The 15,862-nt window shown below is 43.9% G+C and overlaps 1 protein-coding gene across 3 annotated transcripts in view; it reads left to right on the plus strand.

The window, feature by feature from the left end:
• The window catches only part of AKAP12 (A-kinase anchoring protein 12), a 32,628-nt gene extending 27,145 nt beyond the window's left edge, over nucleotides 1–5,483 (plus strand). For all 3 annotated transcript variants that reach the window (XM_061471530.1, XM_061471531.1, XM_061471532.1), the window contains 2 exons: nucleotides 302–2,224; nucleotides 2,858–5,483. In XM_061471530.1, coding sequence (XP_061327514.1) covers nucleotides 302–2,224; nucleotides 2,858–2,866 — 1,932 coding nt within the window. In that variant the 3' untranslated portion in view covers nucleotides 2,867–5,483. The remainder of the gene's footprint in view (nucleotides 1–301; nucleotides 2,225–2,857) is intronic.
• Nucleotides 5,484–15,862: the final 10,379 nt, after the last annotated feature.

A 15,862-nucleotide genomic window follows, 5' to 3' on the forward strand; every position in this document is an offset into this window, starting at 1 on the left:
TAAATGACAGCACTATCTCCAGCTTTAAGTGGCTGATGTGTTCCTACCTTCTTCCTTACCTCCCCACCATCTTTCTGGCTTAGTCTTGCTTTCAAGTGCTGTCAGCTGTCCTTTCCTTTAGGCTGCCCTTTGTTTAATGAGCCGTGTGTCCTGAGAAACTGGGATCTTGGTGGCCCTCTAATCTCAGTGTCATCACCTCATGCTCTTCCCGTAGCCTTCCTCCTTTTGGCCATTGCTTGTGCTTTTTCACCCAGAACATTTGTGGTTCCCTTTTTCATAAGTCTGTTGCAATTCTCCACAGGTGCAGGACAAGACAGATGATGAAATTGCTTCTTTGAAGTTTAAAGCTGAAGAGCCTGTGCAGCTTGAAGGACAGGACAAACCCCTTACTGTGGGACCAGAGTGCACACGAGCAATTGTCACTGTGGTCCCTGTTAAGCCTGAAAGACAAAATGAAATTCCTGACGTAGGCTCAGAAGACCAAGCTTGTACTGAAGGAGTGCTTAGCAGGGTGCTTGCTCAGAGAGAGGAAGAGAAAGATGGTACTGCGCTCCTTGGTGTAAAAAGCACAGAAGTCACTGTTACTGAAGTTCCACTGCGGAATGAGGTAAAAACCTTTGCCCTTGCTTCAGAAGCAGCTGCAGATACTGAGCCAAGTGTGACAGATGGGGCTGTCGGGCACATTACAGCAAAAGATTCTGTGCCTGTCTTAGAGCTGCAATGCAGAGAAAAAATGTCTGAAACCCCTTCCCCAAGTGATGAAACTAAGGGTGGCAAAATGGAAGATGCTGTGCTCAAAACTGAAACACACTCAGAGAGCGATACCACTGTCACTGAGGCTCCCACACAGATTGAAGCAGACAGTGCATCTACTTTAGCATCAACATGCCCAGATACCACTGAAAATGGAAGCACTGTCCTCACTGACATAAGTCCTAAGAAATGTGAAATGCCGAGCAGCTTTGCTGGAGAAGGGACTTTGGAAAAAGAACAAGAACTTCCAAACTCACAAGATTTTGGTAAAGATGATGATGAAAATGAGCAATTGGTGGAAAGAGCCGAAGAAGTACTGGAATCTGGAAAACCGGAAACTGTGAGAGCTGATCCAACTTCAGCTGCTATCCAGCAAGAGGTTTTAACTGTGCAAGACAAAGGCTCTGACTCAGCCTTCCTACAAGCTGAAGGCATGGAGGCTCTGAAAGCGCGTGTGCCTGTAGCAGCTGCAGTAGTTGAAGAGCATGTCATGGCAGAAAACTTAATGCCCACAGATGTGCCAGCCGAAACTGTACAGCCCTTGGCAACCACATCAGAGCAAATGGCTTCTGAAGAGGTCCTAATTACCACTGTTGACTATTCAGGCAGGGGGACTGCAGATCTTGGTAATGCAGAAGCACCTGAGCCTCAAGTAAGTCTTGCTTTCATGAATGGAACATCAGAGGAGCAAGAGAGGCTGCAGAGTACAAGGCAACCTGAACAAAATGGTATTCTAAGTGACAGTCTGTCTCTCACGCACACAGAATTTGAGCAGGATTTTGTCAAGTCTGTGACTATAGAGTCCCAGAGTACAAAAATTGTACTGAATGCTATCCAGACAGCTGTTCACAAACTTGCAGAAGAAGAAGAGTCAGCTGCCTTTGATTCAGAGCAGCACATGAAGTCCCCAGGAAAAAGCCCATTAGATACAAATACATCTGAACTTCTGGAAAGTATGCAGGTGGATCATCAACTTCCAGTAAAAGAGGGAGAGATATGCAGTAAAGAACAAGAGCTCCAGCAATCGGGGATAGTGAAAACTGCTACCTTAACAGACTCTGCAGAAATTCATGCAACTGTAGAAAAAACAAAAGACATGCTGTTAACTTCTGAGATGCTGAAAGATGGACAAAATCAGAATTCTTTATCATTTGTAACTAGGCTTGAAGATGTTTCAAGAGAAAGTGTGAGACTTCAGAAATCAACGCTAGAACTAAGTACTTCAGAAGATTCAACCAAAGATCTCCTAGACATACACCTACCAAAATTAAGGGAAAAAGAAGCTGGACAGATTATGGAAATCCCAGACCAACATACAAGTCAGCAAACATGCAGAGAAAGTGAGGAAGACCATCATCACTCACCGGTGGAAGATGGAAGAAGACAGACATGGGAAGATGGTAGTTGCCAGGAAGGAACATCCTGTGATAGTCCACAAAGTCAGAACTCAGTGGCTGCTGATGCCTTGAATGTAAGTAGTATTTTTTTAGACAGCAATTTCTTTCTTTTTCCAAGATTGTTGTGGGGGGTATCTAAAAAACTGCTTGTGTGTCTTTTTCATTGTGGTAAAAGGCAGCTGCTCCCCAGTGTAACCAACAGGCCACAGATCTTGTATTTCTTTTTTCTTTTCCTTCCCTTCTCATTTTACTGCCTCTTTCTGGCTACTCAACACTTTGTTTCTTTTCTGTACAGCTATCCACATCTTAATGGCCTTTGTTGTGGCCTGTAGTTTGGGGTGATATTTGTGGGAGGCTGAAAATGTGGTTTCAGTTTTCCTAGATACAGTCATATACGGCACACGTTTAATGTGTGGGATTTAAACCACAAACACGCTTCCTCTCTTACCAACGATCCTTTCAAGATCTAAAGGATGTGACTATTGCCTTCATGGTAAACCTGGAGTGCCTCATGTACCAAAGCTCTTTGCACTTCAGTAAATTCTGAATCAGAAATGAAAGGTGCATTCTCTTCTGAGGTTATTTACTGCACTTGCTTCACTAAGTCATGAGAACTTTATCTCTGAGAACTGCTTGGAAAAATAAGATTTTCTTGGGAGAGTAAGTTGTCATTAATAAAACATTTTTTACTGTCATTTTTCTTTCAGATGTGCTAAACATCCATGTGGCATTTGGAGAGATGAGAACAGTCCTAGAGAAAACTGACAATCCTGTGACAAAACCAGGAGCTTTATTCACTACCCTTATTCTTGGATGTTAACATCTGCTCTTTCAAAGACCTCACCTTCTTTGTCATTTCTATTAAAACAACAATGCCTTTTATGTTGGCTCTATCCGCATATGTGTTCCATTCAAAGGTCATTTGCCTCTACCCAAAATACACCATTTAGACCAGAGGTGCACAACTGAGTGAATGGACAGACCACTGAAATTTGTGCCACAGCTGTTACTGTCCCCTCACTTAACATGTGTCCTGTCTGTCCCACCTCCTTGAATCCCTTCACTCATCCCCGAATCCCCCTTCTTTCTTCCTGCAGTCTCCCTTGCCCCCCACATGTTCCGTAGCTGCCTTGATTTGACCAATGAGTGGCTGTAGATGCTGCTTGTGTGTGAAGGGGAAAGAGGAGGGCTGACTGATGAGAACATATGAGACTTCTGGCCAAGTAGCAGATGTGTCTATCAAACAGCAGGAACTGGATCACGCACAAATTCTTGAGCAAGATGCTCAAGATTGCTGCCTTTCAGGCCCATTCAGGTATCTCTGTCCATCCTTCAGTTGTATTTGTGCAGGCCTGATTCAGTCAGAAATTACTTCTACAGTGTAACTTGAAAGGAGATTGAGAATACCCTTCTTCTGTTGTTCCAGACTTCAGGTCTCAGGACTGGACTGTAATGTGTTGAGTATTTATATGTATGTCTTAAACCCAATTCTGATTTTAATGTAGAGCTATGATACTTCTGTATTATTTAGGCATACCCTTAAATGAATTTTGTAGAGTAGCCTGGAGAGGAATTGATACCATTGGAATGGAAATTGATAACACATTGTTTCCTATTTATTGTTCCAGGTTCTTCCCCTTGTAAAATCTCTCAAAAACTTGGCTGTCTTGCTTTGAATATTTATATGTATATCCTAAACCCAGTTCTGATTTTAATGTAGAACTATGATATTTCTAAAGACAAAAGGAGAGCCCTGACCTATGTCAGATCCACTGATCGCTTCTACTTGCAGTCCTCTCTTGTTTGAGAAACCTCCTGACTGACCATTTCCCTGTCATCTTGCTCATGTATCACAACCCTCAAATTGCAGCCCTCTCATTCCAGGGTCTGCTCATTTCTGGTCACTGCCCCATCCAACCCCATGCTTTTCCCTACACTTAAACCATCTAACATCCTTCCTTCTTTCTTGCCCAAGCCTTGCCTGAACCTCTTTCCCACCACAGCATTTCCTGAGATCCTTCATGCTCCTGTCTTCATTGAGGGGAGAGTAGGAAGGAGGGTAAGGACTTGGTGATGAATTCTGCCTTGGATTGCAAAAAAGCTCATGAGACCGTAGGTGTGCTGAGATCTTGAAAACCTTCATGTAAGTTGGATTGGACTGACAATAGCTGGAGATGAAAATGAACAGGAAAATTTAAAGATGGAAAGAAGCCCCAAGACTGAGAGTTGTGGGAAGTCTGTCCCTGACAGGAGCTGGTCCTCTCTTTTGTTGTTTACATTAAAATCAAGCATGGGGTACAAGTCAGTACTTTCAGCTCTGATTTCTAAAGTGAAGGTTACAAACCGCGCTTTGTGAAACTGATGCCCATCAATTTGAACAATAGCTCACTATCCTACCTGTATAGTAATTTATTTTAAAATCAACTTTTAGTGTACAAATGCTCTTGTTATGGCAGGTGCTTGCCTCTCCTCAGGCTGCACATACAGCAAGCAATGTGACTGATTGCACTGGTGTGATTGCACCATCTGGTGCTGCCCTGTGTGGAAGCATCAAAAAATTTTTCCTTACCTCAGAGCAAATTATATAAATATTTAAAGCCAAACAATGTGGTTTCAAACAATCCAGTCTATCTGTCCATCATTAGTGGCAGCTTTCCCCTTTAGCTTTGGGCAATTCCAACACCCTCTGTTGGTTTCCACAGGTTGAAGTTGGCTTGCAAGTTAATCATGCTCTTAATAACACCTCACAAGTGCAAACTTGGCTGAATTTGTACAAATTATATACCTATGTACGTTAAGCCATATTGCAGTAACTGCAGCAGGTAAAACAAAATAACAGTAGCATGACCTGTGTAATCCTGATTCCTATGTTTGTAGCTCCAAAGCTGTTAATAATATGTAAAGTTAATTCCTGTCTGAACCTCATTTAAATAAAGCTAGTGTTACCACAATGTAAATTGTCTGTTGGTGGTAATTGGATAGGTGAGTGCTTTAACTTGCCTGTTTTCTCTATTAATCCAGGGCCTAGGTAAGCAATGCGACAAACTTAACTATAAAACAAATACAAAAGCTGCTTCTATATAACTGACAGCTAAATAAATGCTGCACCTGAAACTGTACTAGTGGTGCAGGGAGCATGCCTCCACATAAAGATACTACCTTGTTCCAGCATATTGCTTTGGCCTCTGAAACTCTCATTTGAGACTGTGACTTCTGGCTTGTGCTTAAAAGCTTGAAGCTTTCTCTAATCCAATGTATTGGGTTACCAGATTTGATTTTGTGTTTTTAAGGTAGATTTTCATTGATTAAATAAAATGCAACTACAGATTTGTTCTAATGTGTATACGTGGTGTTTTTTCAGCTTGCTTACTATAAATCATTTTCTGATGGTTGCTTCATCTTCAGAGAGTTAGATTTGCTCCTGACACTTCATTCATTGTTGACTGATGTTCAGTTTTTGATGTGAATTAAAGGAACTGATTACAGAATTAAACTGCTTGTAGATTTCTATGAAATATGCATACTTCACAAGAAGTAATAAGAGTAAGCTACTTCAGAAGTCTGTTAAGAAAAAAAAAAACCTTTAAATTCAAGATAGATAATAGTATTCAGTGAGACAGAATGAAAGTTTGTAAATCATATGCCTTGCTGGTACAACTGAAGTGTATAAAAAGAACCAGCAAAGCAAGAACATACATGTCACAAAAAATTCATCTTAGACTATCAGATTAAGTACCTTAGGCCCATAACTGGTATCTTCTAGGCTCCCCCTCTTCGGGTTAGCCAGCATATACTCCTCATGGCACCAAAACCCCGGAGGTGCTTGTGATTTATGTTTACAGACCTTGGACTGAAATTTTTCCAGCCATCTATGTTCTGTGGCTAGGGATGTTTAGCATCATTTGCACCTCGATAGACTTTCATAGATTCACGCCTGAACTCATTTTATAAAGCTACATGTATCTGCAACCACCTGCACTGGTCACAGCAAACGAAGGGATGTTGAAACACTGCAGGATGCCTTGTCACTCACTTTTATACTGCATCAAGGGACTCATGCTGCAGGCAACTTATCTCACTGTCCAACTCTGGCATCTGCAGGTACAGATCCAACCAGCATCTCCCATCAGACTTTGCTCAAGGCACACAATCTCTGCTAGTCTTCTGCAAGGCTTATGCATTTATACTATCCTGTTGCTGATTAACATTAGGTCCCTAAATGGGCATCAAAGTAGGAATTGGAGGCCAAGCCTCTTGCATCCCAGGAAGGTTTGTGTGCTGTTTTCTCTTCTGTAAGGCTGTTTTATTGGCAATAGCTCAAGTATCCTGCCTATTAATTCAAGCTATAGAAGTGGATCTGGCTCTTCCATTCAGATCCAGAGCATATGGGAGGCAGCTGTGCTTGCTGAGGAACCTGCACAGCTTGGATACAGCAAGTGCCTAGGGATGGGCAGGCAGTTTGCCAAAAGCACAGAGGATTCCTGAGATGGTCATGTCTGGGTGCTAGACATTTGTCATTCACACTGCCACATGGGAGGGGAACAAGCCTGAGGAGGCTGATGGGACTGCAAGGAAGGACGTGGTTTGGAATGAGGAGCAATGTGGATCAAATGGCCAGTGGGATTTACAACACAGATTTTGGAGGTCTCATTTTGGGAAGATGGATGAAATGTGGTGAAAGAGGGTGATTCTATGAACATTTTAAGATGCTGCTAAGATGGAAGCCTAGCCACCACAATACTAATACCTAACTTAGGGCTCATGTCATTTCTAGTTGGACATTAAATTTAGTCTTTACAAAAGTAAGAATGAAAGATAGGGATAAGGGCGTAGTAAAGTCCTGTGTCTGTTCTGCTCCAACATCCTCTTGGGAAAATAATGTTGACACTTCAAAACAGTAAGAACAGTTTTAAAAAATGTCTCCTATTCCTCCTTGAAAATGACATTCGTTCCCAGAGCTTGAAAAACTCACACATCTCAGTCCTTAGTGCAAGGACTGGTAATAAAATGAAAGTAGAGATGGAGAAGTCCAATATGCCATGCAGCTGCTTCCTGGGCACGGTCTCTGAAAAGTCCTGTGGCAGCTTCACTGTGTCTGCATGACCTACACTACAGATATCTCTCTGTCCCTGCGACAAAGGCACCAGACTATAAAATAAAAAACAGCAACGTGCCTTTTTGTCTAAGCAGCTAGACAAGACAGAATTGTAAAAAAAAAAAAATTGCAAGGCATTTACAAGCCAGCTGCTCTCCTGGAAGGCAGGCATCCCAAGAAGCCTTCAGGAAGGAGCCTGACAGCAATCCCTGCCTCCTCCCCAGTGAAACTGCCCCCCGTCACCATTTTCTGTGGCCCCTTGGTTTTGCAGTGCTGCGGTCTTCTGTCTCCTGCTTGAGCTAGCTAGCTGTCTCCCTGCTCAGTAAGCAGGTTCCTTGTGAACTTTTAAACTCACTTCTAGGATATTATCAGCACACAGTCCCAGGGTCAGCAAGACATCGTCAGCGGTGCCTTCATTTCTCATAGAAACAACTGTATGAAGCAGAAAACCTGACACAACCACCTGTACTAACACTTTTCAGTGAGGCTCACAAACTCCAGGACAGAGAGAGGTGATGCTCAGCCAATATCTGAGAACAGCTACCTGGATAGTGTATGCCCAGGACTCCAGGGTACCCGGACCCAATGCACCCCAGGGTCCCAAGCTACCTCTGCCCCGTACAGCATTAGGTACAGATATGAGTTCACACACTCATGCATCTGGCCCCAGCCATCAGCACTAGGATCACCTCTTCTGCATACCAAGACCCCCTGGCAAGACATCAAGGCAGGAAGGCAAACATGGGAGGAGGCTGACCACGGGATTCCAAATTCACTTGCTTTTGTAGTTTAAGAGGTGGCTGAAAAAAGTGAAGGTTTCAAGGCTGTCTCACTAATGTGAAGGGGATGGAAGGTTATATATACAGCTCTGAGGGAGAAATGTCAGCCAAATTGTTTGAGATGCTGACTGGAAAGCCAGTCTTCCCACAGTCCCTGGCAGCAATGTGGGTGTTTGTTTAGAGAAAACTTTTCTTAGCCCAAATACATTTGTTTTAGGGTTGGGGGGGGGTGTGTGTGTGTTTGTTTGTTTAACTCCCAGATGGTGTTTTCACTATCATTCCATGTGAGCAATTAAGACTACAAACATGACCTGCCCATTATTTTAGTGCTGACACAAACTCTTCTAAACTAGAATATTTGCTGAACATTCTTCAAAATAGCATTATTCTCTTTGGTATAAGTGTTCCTGCTGGGAAAATGCTTTTATTGGATTTTTGCATAATCAGTCTTAATCCTGCAATTGGGTCCAGGCTTATACATCCTCTCTCCTCCCCACAGCAGAGCCAGTTAATGCCTCACAGATGCAGGAGAGGAACCTGCATCAGTAAGAATTGTGTGGCAAAGGCTGGGCATATTGCTTGCCGTTCTTCAATACAAAAGTATATTTAATTAAAAAAAACCCAAACCAACAGAAATCCTTTTAGCCAGCATTGATAACAATTGGTAGAAGTAGGCTCATGTTCATTATGGCAGCATACTATGTTGAAATTGCTATTTTTTTTTCTTTCACTCATAACCAATAGTTGTTCAAGGAAAGAACAGATGCAATACTTCTTTCTGTAATCACTTCTTGATGTGCCTCAAGGCTCTGGATATCCTGTTATTTATTATCTATTTATTTTTTCAATAAAAGAGACATCACATCTTGTCTTTGCTTTCTTATTAAGAGCGTGGGTCACTGAGGAGCATCTAACCTTACAAGCAACAATCTAAGCAGCAGAGATGATTTTGCTTAAAACTTCAAAACCTCCCATTTTTCCTTGTGGCTTAATGTACAGGAGTGCAGTGGTGATGTGCTAAGGCAAACCAACCTGTTACGCTGCTGTATCATAATATAAAAACCATGAACCTTGGCACATCACTGAAAAATAATGTAATCCTGCTTGAATTTTGAGTTGTAAACTATGCAAAGTATTGATTTACTGCCTCCACTGACTGGCAAGGTACAGCTAGCAGGGAAGTGGCAGTGAGTGGCACTGACAACATACAGGGAAGCAGAAGAGCACAGCTGGAGAAGGACTGTAGGAGCAGAGACAAACATTCATGAAGTGATGTAAGATTTCTGTTGCTGGGAACAGAACTGTTTGTTATGACCAACTTGGCTCTAGAAGAAAACCTGAGAGGCTCCACAATCTGCTGCAAAACCAGAAAAAGGTTGAAATGAGTTATAAAAAAAGAGAGCACTTTTAATTGAACATTAATTTGTGACCTGTTTGCAGCAACACAAGAAAGTAAAATAAGTCATCCAGAGCAGCTGGGGGAAGCAGGATGGTAGGCAACAAGCAAGAGCTTAATGGGGGCTGAAGATCCCACTCTGCACAGATGGGTGAGAAATGGAAGGGGAAAGGTGGGATCTTGATTCTTTATTCTCTACCTTTTTTTCCTGTAGCCAGGAAATACACTCTACTGGCTATGGAGCTTCCATTCTATGTACTGTGTTTTTATACTCTCTGTCCTCAAGCCAACTGCATTTTAACCAGATATGCTTTTCCAGAACTTGGCCCTGCTGTGACCATGGGCTGCTCCTCCAGGCAGAAATGTTCTGAACCACTCACTATGTGCAAACCCTCATAATTGAAAAACCCACACCCACCTCCCCAAAAACCCTACACAAAACAAAATGAGGAAACCACAACAAAAACAAACAAACAAAAAAGCACCAAAGTGGAGTTCCCTCTATATGTAGTATGGAAAAAAACATCTTGGTAACAAATAAAGTCCATCAATAACTGCAGCAGATGAATGCTTTCTGGCCGCAGTAGCATCTCTATGATAGAGTCCTTTTCAAATAATATGTTCATACACACATATGAAAACTTGAAGTAATAATATCTTCAATTTAAAGGCAAGTTCATATCTTTAAAGTAACAGTTAGCAATGAACCAAAGATGCTGTGAGGCTGGTGCTTTCCCTTTCTGCTGAGGGAAAGGGAGAATAGTTTTTAAAATTTGCTGAAAGCAAGAAATACAAAAGTATCTATTAGTACATAATTAGTACAGCTAATTATGATGTGTGAAGTGTAAAGTTAAGTGCTCAGTTTTCCCCCTAATTACCTATTTAAGTAATAGAAAGGAAGACATCAAAACCATCTAACTGGCTCCTACTCTAGATACAGGACACAGATCAAAGTTTAGAAGGTTATGTTTGAATTTTAAATGAGCTAGACTGAAATATTAATGATTCTTTGGCTCAGAAGAGCTTAAAATAGACTGTCAAAAAAGTGCTGAAGTTAGCCTGTCTTAATATTCCATGGAAAAATCTACACTTCTTTCTGATTCTGTTGTGAGCTGAAAGTATAACTAAACTATGGGAGCAGAGTGTCTATAAAGGGAGAAGATACCCTGTTTTTCTAAACAGAGAAAATTAAATAGAGGGATATATTGCTGATGCTTGGAGAATCAATGTTTCTTACCCCTCTCATAAGGTGGTGCTCCAGGCTGGAGGAGCATTTGTGATGATGATGGCTTGGCTTCATGAGCGAAGATTTGGGAAGGGCTTTAACCACGCTTACTACAAGCACTATGACCAATGGCATGTGGGATACGCAAATCTGGTTGGAAAAAGGGGTGCTTAGGCAATCAGGAAGTGTCCGACCAGGACTGTCAGCTCCTGAGTGATCTCCAGCTACCCATGCGCTGGTCTGCCTGCATGCAAGGTTGGATCTGCAGCTTCCCATGCACCTTGTCACCTACCGTTTCGACCCTTTCCTGTCCATACAGACAAGTGAGAGTAAGCCCTTCCAGCCTGTGCAGTGGATTACTCTGAGTATATGTGTGCATCCATGTATGCTCCCACTGGCAGGACATGCTCAGGCTCTGTCTCCTCTCTGGACCTGGGGACAGGGAACTGCAGCAGCCACACTGAAGCCTAGAGTTACTTCCCCTTGGCCTTTCACTTCCCTGCTATAGCTGGAACACAGCATGCAGGGAAATGCTGGTGTTTCTGCCCTGCTAATGTTTCTCTGCCACCCGCTTGTCAGATCATGGCTCTCTCAGGTTTACTGACAACAGAGTGTGGGGGACACAAAACACCCCATTGAGGCTCATTTTCCCTTCCTGTCCTGTTCGCCTCACTCACGGCTGGGGGATCTGTCATGTCTGAGCATTCTAGGAGCTGCTCACTGAGGATGCTGGTCTTTCCTGCTTCAACACCTTCTCCTGACTCCAGCATCTCTTCCTGTAGGAACTGGATGCTCAGATCCAGAGAAAGGTTTCTGTTTCACCGCAGAGGCAAAAATTTCAAGAACAGTGATGCATCCTGGAGTTGAGGAAACTATCTTGCTCTCTCTCCCACCTTTCAGAACATCTATTCCCACGTACATTCATATGTATTAATGTATGTATGTATCTACATATCTATATGTCTACCATTACCTCAAGGTGCTTACAGTGGGAAGACAGACAGTCATCCAAGGCCCTCCCACAGGTCTTTCCATAGCAAAGTGTCCTCGCCAAGTTGCTGAGCAAGGGCAGGTCAGTGAAAGTGTCATCTTCCGCTTTCTGAATCGTTGAGTGGTGCCAGTGCAACGGCCTGCTCCTGGCCAGCCCTGCATGGCGGGTGTGATGATATAAGAAACTTTTTTTCATCACTGAAGATGTGAAAAGGTCCCCCCTTGTGCACCTGCTGCTGCAAGCCTCAGGACTTTGTGCTCTCGGATCTCTGCAGCCCACCGTGGAAAGGGCTCTGCTCTCTGGGGCAGGCCTGCTGCTAAACAGTGTTTTCCGCCCTCTTTGGCTTCCCAGTGCAGCCTCCCCGTATAGCAATGCTGTCACAGAAATAAACACTCCTCAGGGTGCACAGTGCTGCCCCCTGAGAAGGGTGGCTGGACAGCCAGCCAGGACTCCCGGGTGATTGTGCTGGTGTGACTGCACCATCTAGTGCTGTCTGTTGCAAACTCACAGCTCGCCTTCCAGACAAAAGGAGCCACAGCTCGTTGGTTTCTCACCGGTCGATGCGGATTGCACCCCAAATGCATTTAGGACCAGACTCCCTGTTTCATAACCCCCCAAAAGCTGGAGAGATGATTGGCATGGCAAACTCAGCAACTTCCAGCGGTTATCTTCCCATATAGGTGAGCTTCCATTCAGCTTGAATAGCCGTTAAAGAGGAAAAAGTATGACCCAGCACTAGCTTGCATCGGTGATGTGTGAGCACAAGATATACGTGTGAAATAATGAGCTGCCTCAGTGGGCTTTGCAGGGAAATGCAGATTCAGTTCTAGATTGCCACCTGTAATCAGTGCCAGGCTGAATCAAGTCAGGAAACAGTAAGACAGCAACAGAAATGGGGCCCAGACTCACAGAGGTGGCTTGCTCAACTGCTGCCCAGGCACTGCCCTGAGGCAGAGCTACTGCAAGGGCCTGATGCGAGCTGGGAGCAGCGCCTTTCGGATGCAGAAGGAAGAGCGTGTACACTGCATACAGAGACCAGAAAGAGGGAAGGCCTGCTGCCTCTACACCTGTGCAGAAGTAAGTGGTAGTTTCTGATAGGCATGAAAGTCTCCAGAACTACTTGCAACAAGGCACATGAAAGTTATAGACCAGACTTCTGAGCTGGAAGGGAGGAATACACAAGGTTATCCCAAAAAGCTTTCAGAAATGTATCCACCAAGAGCTGGGCTGCTGGTGCTCTCCTGCTTCCTGGGGTGGTATAGGGGACACCTTCAGCATGATGGAAAGGAAGCAAAGGGAGCACTGGAATTCTTAGCCTTAGCCAGGGTTAGGTGGTAGTATCTTCTAAGAGGTCCTCCAGTGTATGTTTGCAGATATACTGGTATATACCACAAATTATAAAAAACAGAGGAGAACCTCAGCTAAAGTGAATGTAATGGAAAAGAGCTACCCTGTCTCTATGCAAAAAGGAGAAAGCAAAATGGGGAAATAGAGGAGCACGTGCATTAATACTGAGCATAAGTCATTATGGAAAATACATTTAGATACAGAGCAATCTCCAAGTCAGTTAAATGTGCTAACAATACATTTGATTTACAAAAAAGCCTGATTTACAGCAACAGGCTGAGTTTGCCTCATTGACTCTTCATTATAGTCCTCCGGGATCCATAACAGGGGGTGACAGTGACACAGTACAACTTAATGGGGTCACAGACCATGTGAGCTCTGGGAGACCCACATCTATCAACACTGACCCTACACCATGAATATGCAGGAAATCAAGGTAGGAGCCTGATCCTGTGCCAGTCCAAGCAGCTGCTGCTTGCCCTCCTGGGGACTGAAGTACCAAAGTGATGGTGGCAGTTAATGACTACTGCTTTACAACATTGACACAGGAGCCCAAATGTAGTTGGTAGGTAAGGACACTTGCCAAGGACAGCCTTCACTTAGCAAAAAATTAGTCACAACTGTAGGTGTCAATAGGCAAGTCACTACCCACCCACTGGCCACAGGGCTATATTGCTTCTGTCTAATGGACCAGCACTTTACCTGACATTACTCTTACGTCCTCACAGTAGGTGTCTTCAGCTTTTATGATCCCAGCACCGGAGGCAGATAGGATGAGGTTTGCTTTCATCTGACAGGGACTCCAGTACACGTTTTCTCTCCTATCTCAAGTCTTAAACCATAGTCCCAGCACTCGTGTAGCATACGCTCCATTGGCTGAAAAGCTGGAAACGTTACTACATCCACAAGAGGTCACTGTGGGGCAGCGCATCGGTGGTGTCTTAAGAGGTGGCGGCTGAGATGAACCTGTGAACAGGCCATGGACGCTCGCTACAACGTACACACGGTCCGCTGAGAACAAGAGAAACACAGGCCTTGCCACGAATTCATCTTTTGAGGAGTCAATGGATAGGTGGGGGAAAAACAGCCCTCGATGGGGTGCTACAAGAAATCCAATGGTTACCTCTGCCTCATAGTAAGAATTGAATTATATGCTGTGCTAGAGATGTTAGGATCTTGGAGAGCACATATTCCAGGATTTAGTAGAAAAGCCTGAACACTCCATAGCTTACTACAGAAAAATGCCATCTGGGAATGGACCCTATAAAATAACAAGGCCCCCAGAGCTGTTAAAGAAAACCATAAACATTTATGTCACTGGGACTCATCCACCCTATGTGTCCTCTCTCACTGCATGTCCAGGTGGAGATAAGGGATGTTAATGAGGACTAGAGCAATAGTGGCTGCCTGGATCCATGCAACATTGCATCATTTTGGGCTCCAAATCACAGCAGAAGTTTGTGTAAGAGTGCAGTCATATATAATAAGACTACTATTATAAAGTTATTAAAAAAGCTCCCAACAAACTGGTTTTGAATAGGAAACCAGAGATTATGCCTTTCCAGGAAGAGTGTGAGACTGGGAAGTGGCCTCATCATGAGGTCAAATACACTTCCCCCTCTAGTAAAGCTCTGAAAATCCATAAGAGCATGAGTGTTTTTTTTTCATGGTAAGCATGGAGTGTCTTGCTCTCAAAGCATTTTGTATTTCAATGAAATCTGAATCAGAAAAGATGACAGGTAAAGTCTCTCCCTAGACTATTTTACTACCCCTGCTTAACTGAGACCTTCTTTACCTCCACCTCTGAAAACTGCTTGGCAAAATAAGGTGGTCTTGAGAGAGTAACTAGTCATTAATAAAGCATTTCTAATTGTCTTCTTTCTGTCAGATGTGTGAAGCGTTCACATGTGATTTGGAGAGATGCCAGTCTTGGAGAAAAACTGGTAAGGCTGTGGCAGAGCCAGGAGCTTTATCAATGAGGCTTGCTTTTTTGGAGTCTTTTGAAAGACTCCATATCTTTGTCATGGTCATTAAAAAGCAATGCCTTTAATGCTCAGTGTGGCTACACGTGTGTTCCATGCAAAGGTGTGCACAACTGACCCAAGGTACCAGAAGATATCTCAACCCACTCCCCTCACCTGGGGTGGCATAGGGTCCCCTGCCTCCTTCTCCCCTTTCCTATGAGGAGATGGGGACAGAAACAGTAGCATCTCCTGCACATGCTCTCAGGTAAAAGGGAAAACTGAAGCTGAGACGAGGGAAGACAAGACCAAGAAAGAAGGGGAGAAAACCACATTCTCTTTAGCGCTTCCATGCTTGAAACACTCGTTTGTTGTCATTCCAGCTCAACAGTGTTCTCTGCTCTCACTCTCCACCAGGTGTTACACAGACTTTTTGCAGCCTTCCCCTTCCTTCTGCAGATCCTTTGTAGCCCTACCCCAGTGAGATGCTTCCATTCTGCTTCTCTCCCAGTCCTAACCTTCATCCTGTACCTCCAGCCTGGTTGTGAGTGGAGCCTCGTCCAAAATCCCCAGGCCTGGTGCAAGGTGAAAAACCCATTGGGTGGGTAGAGTGTGGCCCCTCAGTCATGTGCAGATGACTTGTTCCAGACTGTGGCATTGCCTACATCAAAACAGCAGTCTCAGGGCATTGTGGCCTTCTTGACAGGGCCAGTGTGGCTGGCTGCAGCATAAGCCTTTGCCACAGATGTCCCTCTCACCTGGAGAGGCTGTGCCATTCCTAGACCGAACCGTCTCTTCAGCAAGTGCTTGAATTGCTCTAGTTATACCCTGGAGTTTCTCCTGGGTTTCTGAGTAGCTGGAGCAACTCACCTGTGTAATCTTAATACATTTGTTACTGCAGGATGATACCAAGAAACT

The sequence above is a fragment of the Pezoporus flaviventris genome, unplaced genomic scaffold, assembly GCF_033815535.1.
Source record: "Pezoporus flaviventris isolate CSIRO_AGI_PZ_B2104156 unplaced genomic scaffold, CSIRO_AGI_Pfla_v1 ptg000066l, whole genome shotgun sequence".
Taxonomy (NCBI): Eukaryota; Metazoa; Chordata; class Aves; order Psittaciformes; family Psittacidae; genus Pezoporus; species Pezoporus flaviventris.